The sequence below is a fragment of the Rhipicephalus microplus genome, chromosome 4, assembly GCF_043290135.1.
Source record: "Rhipicephalus microplus isolate Deutch F79 chromosome 4, USDA_Rmic, whole genome shotgun sequence".
Lineage (NCBI taxonomy): Eukaryota > Metazoa > Arthropoda > Arachnida > Ixodida > Ixodidae > Rhipicephalus > Rhipicephalus microplus.
The window spans coordinates 62318916-62329713 of NC_134703.1; the positions used below are offsets into that span (position 1 = coordinate 62318916).

The following is a 10798-nucleotide window of genomic DNA, read 5'->3' on the forward strand; positions in this document are numbered from 1 at the left end:
TTGCAGTCACTAGCTATTCATGCATCACCTTCTTAGAAAAGCTGCAATATTCTTTTTGTTATAGCACATTCGACTGGTCATGTTCGAGTGCTGTAGAATGCTCGGGCAGTACAGTTTTAGCTATCACATTCATCTGGCTTGGGCAGGCCTGTACAGGTTCTGATTACAAGAAAGGTGCCCCTGGTTATGACCAGTTACACAGCACAGTAAAACCCGCACAAAAAAACATTTTCATTATTCGAATTTTAATTATTTTGAGCACTTTCCTTATCAGTTTTAAATTAACTGTTTACTGCGAACAGATTAATAAGACAGAACATTGTGACTAGCAATATTTGTGAAGTAAACCTTCAAGAATTGCCTCTACAGAGAAGGGGAAATGATTACATGCATACGAATTCATACAAGGACACCTCTCAGTCGGCACTTTTCTTCTTTTTAAAAACAGTGATATTCAATAAAATTAGCTAACCGGTCATAATATCAGTGGGTTCATTAACACCTTCAAATAACGAAGTCATTTCTTCCATTACGAAATACATTAGTGTAAGCATCAATAAACTGAAAGGGCAATCTTGATATGCTATCAACAATGCTTGTATTGTGTAAGTTTCCAAATATGCACTAGTGTCATCTGTCTATTGTTAGATATCTTAAATATACCTCTTCAAATATGACAACCCACTAATGCTATACTCATATTAAGTCTATTTGTCTGAAATTAGGCACATTAAAAAATTAGCACACATCTTAATTATGTCCAAACAATGCATATCTTGGTGAAAGTACAGATGTCAGGCATAGCATTAATTAATATAGGTCTATAAGTGTGCCAATACTTTCAAGAGGCCCTTGTTGGGGAGCTAGAGTCCAATGTTTGCAGAATGGCAGCAGTACTCGAAGAAATTAAAGCCTCACAAAAGAAATGTGAGCCAATATTGTACACATTAACTCTTTGGTTGAACTTTCAGAGACGCGTTTTTCCATTGTGTACTAAAGTACATGTAAACAGAAAACAGCAAACTTGATGAAATCCAGCCCATAATCTATAGTAATGGGCATGTTTAGTAATGTAATGCAGACTGTCATTTATGAAAGACAAAAAATTGACAGAAATTAATACTCATGATCACAGTGGCTCAAGAATTGAACAGAGGCCACTTACTTATCTTGATCAAGCATTTTGTTTTACTTCGCTGCGACCTATTTCAAGCTATATGCAGCTTTATCAGCAAAGTCACCCTAAAACCTGCAGTGCAGGTTTTTTTCTTGTCGTCAGCATTTGTAAACTGTGTAAGTAGTTATAAAACACTACCTCTTTGTGAACCATCCGGCATATTCTTAAAACTTCAAATGAAATTTGCAATCGTTTTGTGACACATGACACCTGTCTCCAGGGCGTCTAAAAATCTCATGGCAATACAAGTCGGAGAAAATGTGTGCTCTGCCTCAAGATGCTGCAAGGTTCTTTCTGTACTGTGTCTTTATGTCTGAACATAATCACGTCTGCAGTGTGGCAATGATGTGCACACTCCACATGCACGGAAATCCATGACACGACATGGTCCATTTGATGTTAACTGCCGCCAAAGTGTGCCACACATCCTTAAAGCCCACAACATTAGCCAAGCAGCACACGTCGCAAGCGGTCGGGGTCCTCTTCTACAGGATCTTGGACCGACGATGGAGAAGCAGGAGAGTCGGCCTGCAGCTGCGAGCTGCAATGCGCAGAGCACAGGTATTGCAACAACGGCAGTCGGTACTTGCCGCAGAAGTCCACAAACTGGATGCGCTCCACGTGACTGTCGAAGTAGACGCCGCCACAGCGTGGATTGACGCAGTGTTGTGCCGAAGCCAGGTACTCGCGCACACTGGCTGGCAGGTAGACGCTCGCCTCGTATGACTTGTGAAGTCCTGCGCGGATCACGCAGCGGGCAGCAAGCTCCCGCAGGCTAGGTGCCCGGTACGTAAGGTCGTGCACGAAGCGGCCGACCAGTGGATTGCCGCGCAAACTCAGCTCAACAAGCTGGCCCAATTGCACCAGTCCAGGAGGCAGCGTGCGCAGCCGGTTGTCATGCAGCGCCAGCGAGCACAGACTGCGCAAGTCAGCTAGCGAGGCCGGCACACTGGCTAGACGATTGCCATTCAGCCCCAGGCTATGCAGCCGCCACAGTCGACCCAATGACGCTGGCAGTTCTTCAAGTCGGTTGCCACCCAGGTAGAGAGCCTCCAGGCTGTGCATGCGAACAGCAGACATGTACACATAAACCTTTTGTTAAATGCTCTTGCAACATCGACCTACAGACAATTTGCAGCATGCGTACACATTAAAGTTCGTAAAACAAAAAGGCGTGGATGGGGAAAGTTAGGGATGAGGAGCAGTCATATCACCCAATTTCCAAAGCATCGCCATGAAGTGCATGGTCGACACCTGCAAGACTATAGTGATGGCAGACACTGCCGAGGGTAGGCAAAAACAGGATGAATCCACCTCCAGCCCTTTGCAGCACATGCCAATTTTCATAATCAAACTGTCTCGGTAAATTTATCATTCACGCGGAGTGTTCCTTTTTATCAAAATTTGGCTATTACAGCACAGTCTTTCACGTGAATTGTGCATTTCTGTTGCTCAACTAGAAGCGAACAACGAGGAATGTTTTTCAACCACCTCATTTTTGAAAGGCTGGACAAAACTAGCTTTCTTTTGAGAATTTAATATACTTCCACCTTTCTTGGGGATACTTCCTCGCTAACCAGTGAAGGTGGTCCATCTGTCGGAGCTATTGTGTCACAGGGAAGGTGTGTCATGTTATGTAAATGCAGGTACTGTACATGGCACTCACAAGACATATACATTAACTTGATGCAAACGTCTTCACCACAAATGGCGTACTGCTTTTACATACTTGTTCAAGTAAATTATCTTTCAGAGACGCAACAATAGAAGAAATATGCTCAGTGTATCAGAAGTCGATGCTTCAGATTATATAAGGCACATATGTTAACTCTCAAACAAAACCAAACACCTGCCATATGCCATTATTTTTCCATTTTCTACCCGTGCATCACAATAATTATCCTATAAAATATTCTGTTCATCGTCTATATCACATAGTGATAGTACAATCTGCAAGAGCGGCACAAGAAAGGTGGAGACAAAATCATACTTAACCTCTTATCCCTTACCTTAACAGTTGAAGTGTTGAAAACACGTACATATAGTGGCAACCATTCCCAAAAGTGTTCGAAATGTAAACTTTAAGTTCCGCAAGTTGAATCAGCAATTTGTGATTTTAAGTTTTTTATGTACTGGGACAACTTGAAATGAAACTCAATTCCATTCTTATGACTGTGTCAAAGCACTCAGTGAGAGACCTTTGAGCGCTCTAATATGGTGATATGCTGTTATCAAATGCGACACGTACGGACAAAGTGTTGCGTGCCAAGTCTGCATTATCATAACGCTGCCTCCGAACACGGCGTGCATGTTCACAACAGGAAGGAGTCAAACTGTGAAGCCTTTGAGACTCAGTAGCCTTGGATGTAGGAACGTGACTCGGGATAATTGCGCTTACTGGGTTTAAAAATTGAGTAAACATCTAATCGTACCTCACTGACAACCGAATTATTCTGTGGTGATCTCATAAGGGTGGTGCCATCAAATTTTGAGGCTATAACAAGCCTCTTGTGGGTTTTCCCTGTATGCAAGGACCCTCCACACGAATGGTTGGACACAGCAAACATTTAGAATATATATTTAAATAACTTCCAAAGCCTACCTAAATGCTCACTCTCACAACCAAAGCACATCGCAAGCACATCCAGCACCGACGTAGCTCTGTAGAAAGTATTGACATCGCACAAGATCTGTAGCGAGCGTAGATGTGCGCAGGTTTCCCCATAGAGACGGGACAAAGAATAATCGCAGATGCCCCCTTCCCATTGTGTCAACTTATGGGGCTGATTTTGCACCACACCAGCCATGAAGTAGAATGACGCACATGGAAACAGAGAATAAAAATGCATTTATGAAAACCAGAATATGCATAGCTTGCTGTAGATTTCCTCGTTAAATATCTAAAAATGACCGATTGCCAAGCTACTGACAAATTCTTGATGGATGCACTGACAACAGTATTGCTCTAAATGAACAGTAAGACGCACAGGTGAATAACATTGCAAGTGATGTAATACACGGGTGTGCCTTGCCACAGCATGCAGAAAACTTGAGCCATCTAGTTGATTGGGATAAACCCATAGTTTAAAAAAAAAAGATAAGCGAGAAATGCATCTTAAGGCATCATTTGGAATGAATTCCGATACAAACCCGTCATTTCTACACCCACTTCTTGCATCACATTTTGAAGCTTTTATAAACATACCTTCTTCATGTACTCTTTTTCATTGTGAAGAAGGCCCCCACCAGGGGAGCCAAAACTTCTTAATAATCTTGCTATTCCTCTTTTTATAATCGAAGTGCTGACCACCTAATAACTTCTTGTCACTCAACACCCGACAGTCAGCAGCATATCTATGCGCAACAGTGTCTTCTGTACACTGTATATATTTCGACAGTACGTATCCGATATCACGGATGTGCTTGCTTCGCTATCTGGCACTTTCCTCTCTGTTCTGAAGCTAAACGGTTCTGCATAACGAGTCTTCAAACAAGCAGCAAGCACCCACTTAAAGCCAGCCAGTGTGGGTCTTGGGTAATCTTCCTAGCAGAATACTGGAGTGTATTCCGAACCAAAGTCAGACTTGAACACAAGCCTGGCCATGGCCTGAAAAAAGTAAGCCAGGCTTTACCCCAGCCTGTGCACGTCTCCAGTGTCACATATTTGCTGAAGGCCGTAACACTGGTTGAACATTGGCACATTGTTTGTGAAAACGCCTTATGTCTAGGCTACTGGAGTTATAAATGTGTGCTAGAAAATTGAAACAGCCCAGCGTTGATTACTGCGGTAATTTGCAGTAAACATTACATTCTAACGAAGACTCGTGTAAAACTCAGTTTATGATGTTCAACCCCCCCCCCCCCCCCAAATATATTCTAAAAACTCGCGGTGTTTTAACAGAGGGGCCTAATACTATCTGTGCTTGCAATTCCGTTTCTTTGCTCCGAGCACAATTAGATGGAACTCAGTTTTGGTTTAAGTTTGCCGGACATAAAGAAGAGACAGTATTCGCAAACTTATTAAAGCTAGGTCCAATTTCTCTCCTCTCACTAGACTTCTCGCTAGACTAGACTTCTCATTTATTCATAGTCATTTCAATTACAGCTTAACTACCTGGCCTATCACTCATATTTCATCAGCACAACACATGCAGAATCAAGTAATCTGTATAATCACTTTCATCCCTTGTCCTTTGAACATCATTTCGTTATTAAGAACTAAGACAATATAATAATCTATGTATTAGTAAATTATTTCAATTTAATTATACTTGTTTGTCCTTTAATGAACTGTTGGCATTTATTGCACAAAGCTGCTCTATTGCTACTACAATGTCTTGCCATTTGCCCTGGCATTTTTGTTTCATTACGTGCTTTTCTTCATAGTGCATCCCCTTGCAGTCTTCGGACTATGGGACCCTAGTCTGTAAAACGTCTCATTTTATTGCTTCTTTGTTAACAATAGACTTGAAACACGAAATGTGCAAAACGGTAATGCTATGATCGATACACATGAGGGGTGTAAACAAAATAAAAAAAAAATTGTTGAGGGGGCCTGGCCTTCCCCCCCACCACCTCTAAGTTTGTTTGTGCATGTTGCTATATTTGTCCTTATATACGTGCACATACAACAAACTGGTGACAGTTACGATGAAGAGGGAGGTGCTGAACCTCGAGCCTCCGAACCACCCCCTTGGCGATGGCACTTATATGTTCGTTCAAACTGTGCACATAAAAAAAAAAAAAAAACTGCGCTTTTCTTTCAATGTGATTGTGCACGTGCGAGGGGGCACGCAAGCCCACACAAGTCGAAAGAGGGCGTTTTCGTTATCAGGCCTTCCACTCCTCATAGTGTCAACAGAACGTGAGAAATGCACCGGAAGCGGGAGAGGATCCACAGCCTCGGCAGGGCTGTGGGAGACCACTGCCTCACGCCGCAGCCGAGTTTCCATGACCCTGACTCTCAACAGAGACGCAGGGGACATCACGTGCACAGCAGTAGTTAGCCATATATGTGGGTTAAACAAGGCACGGCGTAGCAGTCAGGTAAGTTCTTGTAGAGAGGAGGCTGGTGTTTCTTTTTATCGGAGGACACGTGGAGTGAAAGCTGTGGACGACTGGAGCAATTCCTTACTGAACAGTGGAAGCCAGTTAGCAGGGGCTCAAGAATTTTGTTTTGGTCATTCTTTTTTTTTTCAAGTAGCGAGAGGGATTCGATTTCTCTTCACGTGTGTCCATGAATGTGTGCCTATATACACATAAAATGTAAACATCTCAAGAGGAAGGAGAAAGCAGGAGGGAGTAAAAGTACCACCACCATATCATGAGTGTATCGACCTGCCCAGCTATGCATCTACTACAGCATTCATTTCTGACAAAAGTGAAGAAAAAGTTTTATGAATTGCTTATTTGAATCAACAACTTTGTTTTATCAATACACAGAGTGTTTGTTTAATCCTAACGGGACCACTTTTTTTTTCCCACTTCAAGAAGTAGACTATGGCTTACAACATATTCATACTCGATCACCCACAATACTCCAAGGTAGTGACTTGTGCATTTCCACGAGATGTCAAAATCGCACATATGGCTAATTAAAGAAATTCCTAATTAAAGTTCTGATTATATTGCAGTACATCCTTATTTGAAAACCGCAGCTTGCAAGTTTGCAAGGTATATCTGCTAGCTGTGACAGAGTTCTAAGAGTTAAACCAGTATACCTGTGCTCGGTCCAGTTACGCTTGGTTTGCGCTATCCATGAAGGCATTTAGTTTTAAAAAAAATTGCACCATCTCCCACTAAAAAGAACTACGTAGAGATGTGAAGCAGAGGACGCCAACGTTTTCACTGGCGGCAATGTTGACGCTGGCGCTCATCACGGCATTGCGCAAGAGAGAAACCTGGGGAAACGCAAAGCACGAAGTGATGTACTAACGTTTCCTACTGTAACATGCCAATCGCTCATAACAGGCAATGCGAGACAGAAGACTCCGCTTGGACGAAGCAGGTGGTAGGAGAGAAGTGGGGAGAGTGAGGTCATCTGTTGGAGAGAGGAAAGGAGGATAGTAATGCATGCGGAGTGGTGGTGTGGACAGCGCCACTGCCGACGTCGATGCGCGACATCGTGCGACTAAGAAATGCTCTGCATTTAAAATTCAATAGAGCAATAGTACTTCCTTGTATTGTGAAGCTGCTTTGTATTGTCTACTCCCACGTGCCCCTACATATAGTTGACAATGAATTGCGTTATTATTGTGTTGTAGAAGTGTATCTGTATTCAGTGTTAAAATTTTGTATTCTCCCCCCCCCCCCCCTTTAATGCCCTTGGGCGCTGTGGGTACTATGATAAATAAATAAATAAATAAATCCTGTTGCAAGTTAGCCAACACTCATTTAAAGTAGCTATACAAAACAGGGCAAATATAAATTTTGCAAATACACAAACAAGGCAAACAGTAGCTGTACAAAGGGCAATGCAAAACACCATACCAAGGGACAATTCAACCACATGTTTCAAGTGAGGCCTTGCGAGGCCACAGGCTTCGAATGCAAAGTGTGCCTTAGAGGGAAGTTTTATATATAGGGAGTATAATTTACAAAATTCAAGTACACATAAAATGTAAAAGAAAGGCTCCTAAAAATTGCTGAATAGTTTCAGAGGAGGAATCAACATAATTGAACCAGGCCTGTAGCCAGGCGGCATGCCCCAAGAGCCTTCCACGGACATTCGACGGGAGGGAGTGTTTCACAGAGGACTAATAATATAGTGTTTTTCAAGGCCATGAACAGATGTCCCCTGCCCCCCTACTCAAAAAAAAAAAAAAGTGCCTGGCTATGGGCCTGAATCGAAAAGACCCAATTCTACTATTAGAAGTGAAATTCTCCATTACTAGCCTTAAGTTTTTTACATGACTGCTGAAAATATACATAAAAAGAAACCACAGGAACAAAAAAGATTTAGCAAGCTGTAGCTCTACATAAAATGCAATATCACAGCTCAGTCAACTGCATTTCAAAAGGTCAAAGGTGACCTGAATTTACAGCTTATGTGAAACTTGCATGTCAAGAAGCCTACAAATGTTTTGTCTACATTATACCTTACAGGTTAGTATGTATGAGAGTGATGTGTCTTACATTAATTTCATTCACTTTAAATATCTAAATAGCTGAACATCAAAGAATTTTGATAATTTCTTGTGTTCTATAATCTGTAGCAAATGCACTAATCAAGCATAGCAAAAAAAAAATGCACTCAGGAATAATTTTACTCCCCAAAACACTTTGTAGGAGACATTTCCTCACTCCTCTGCTTGAGAATTTGACACATCCATTGGTGAACACTGCGATGCAGGTAGCTCGCAAAAAAGGCAAATGACACGGTGCTTAAAACAATTTGCACTAAACTAAACCACATTTTTATCCACTCCAGAAATGTCTCTCAAACTGCTAGAAGCTAAAGCAAGCACGATATGCACTAGTGCACAATCTATGGCACCATCTTTTGGTTTTCACATAAACACGTGAACCCACATACAAGAAAAAAACCCCACAAGAATCGCTTTCAAAATGAACAAGGATATTACAAGGTTCAGTTCTCCCAAGCACCAAGTTGAATGTGCTTGTATAATGTTTGCATCTCGCATGCAGTGATGTCTAGAGAGCTGAATTTGCGATTTAAAAGTAACCTTCAGCCCATATGTACAGAAGAGGCTAGCTATTACTTTTATCAAGTTAGCCCCTGCAGTTGTTAAGAGGAGGAGGATTGAAATAGGAAGGACTGGGAGGTTAGCCAGTTCTCAGACCGGCTGCAGTTGTTAGGAATGGTGCATAGACTATGCTGACAGTTGTTAGGTATGGTGCGTAGACTATGCTGGTACAGCAAGACCATTAAACGAATGCATTCTGAACACTAAATGTCTACTAAACACTTATTTCCTGTGAAAATAATTGATGCAGCGCGCATTTAAAAGACACTGCACTCACACATATCCGATGCTGGTTAACATGTTTGGCTCTTCACAGGAGAACATGAGCATCGTTTCATCAGAGATGAAAAAAAAAAAAAAAAAACCCTCCTGCGGCCAGCACATTGCAGGCCAACTTTGCAAACAACTGTTGCCACAGGTCTGAGATGATGAAATGATGAGTGAGAAAGGTAGCATGTGCGAACAAAATGCTGCTTTACGCTGCGGTTTGTGGGGACCCTCAGATGAAAAGATGGATTGAATATTCAACACACGCATGGTCACACTGCAGAAGCCTCGTTAGTTAAATGACTTATAAAGAATGTAGTCTCAGTATTTGCGTATATATCTCGCTAGAGTCACGCTGCGCGCTCGCTTTCCAGAGCAGATAGCAAAAGCCAATCAATCAAAGCTACTGCGCACGCAGTCTGCCAAGGCAAACACGTGCAGCTGCTGTCATATCGCGAAAAAGTCGGCTTCCGAGTCGAGAGGGCGCCATCCTCACTTACTTACCAACAACTTGCGTCATTGAATTGCTAGTATGTATTACAATGACAGCTGACGGCTGACAGTGGCTGTTACCTGAGCATGTTTCCGACGCAGTCCGGTAGCTGGGTCAGCAAGTTGCCACCCATGTAGAGGTGGCGAAGTTCGGCAAGCTGCGTCAGCTGATCGGGCAGTGTGGTGAACTGGTTGCCCGACAAGTTGAGCACCTGTAGTAGCGACGGCAACTGCTTGGGCAGCTCGTTGAGACGATTGCCTCGCGCCAACAATACGCGCAGAGAAGGGCACGGTAGCTGTTCGCCCAAACTGGTCAATCCGTTATTGCTCACGTCAAGCGTGTGCAACCGCAGTCCCAGGGGCGCCAGGGCTGCCGATGGCAGCCTGTCCAGCCTGTTGCGCTCAAGAAGCAGCGACCGGGGCGCCTGGCCGTCGTCTTCTTGAGATGAAGATGCATCTGAGAGCCGCGATTCCAGGCTCTCCGCGTTCAGTTCCTGACCAGATAGGTCCACCACCGGTGTTGGCAATTCGTCGACGCCCCAGTCGACGTCCATTTCCTCGTACGGTTGACGGGTATGTGACGGCGCGGACGGCGGGCGGCGCACTGTCCGCGGTGTGAAGCCGTGGAGATTGGCTGTGAGTGAAGTGACGTTTGATGACGTGAAGATTACGTCAGTTGTCATGAGGGCTCTCCTCTCTTTCCTTAAGCGCGCGTTTTAAAAGTCCAGTCTCGTGTCAGAACAAAACACGTGCGCATATTGTAGCTTTTCATCACCGACATTTTATTTGATATTTCCAGGATCGTTCGAGTGGCAACGTGAAAAAAATCTTCAACTTCCGCTCAGACAGCACATGCGCCCAAACAGGTCCAACGCTTACGGAAACGAATTTTGGCTTGCAAATTGTACACGTACACCATAAACCGTCTCCCTCACCCTTCTCTCTTCTATTCTTTTTATCTTGATCGTGATCGTCGACGTTGCATCACGTGTACCAAAACGTCCGGAACAGCAGTTGAGCGAGCGGAAGCCAAAATTTTTCATCTGGGAATGGCAGTTTCAGCTACATTTTATGCATGTTCGTGCTTGCATTTGTATATGCTTAGTTGTAAAACCAATACAATTAGACAGGGAGGGTGTTGATGCCACCTCCACAC

General features: G+C 43.3%; 1 protein-coding gene across 1 annotated transcript; it reads right to left on the reverse strand.

Moving 5' to 3' along the window:
• Positions 1 to 228: 228 nt before the first annotated feature.
• LOC119172696 (leucine-rich repeat-containing protein 58) lies at positions 229 to 10264 on the reverse strand. The gene is made up of 2 exons (XM_037423846.2): positions 9724 to 10264; positions 229 to 2234 (listed from the first exon to the last, which is right to left on the reverse strand). The coding sequence occupies exons 1-2, from the start codon at positions 10194 to 10196 to the stop codon at positions 1622 to 1624; spliced, it is 1086 nt and encodes a 361-aa protein (XP_037279743.2). The 5' UTR covers positions 10197 to 10264; the 3' UTR covers positions 229 to 1621.
• Between the last annotated feature and the right edge of the window lie 534 nt (positions 10265 to 10798).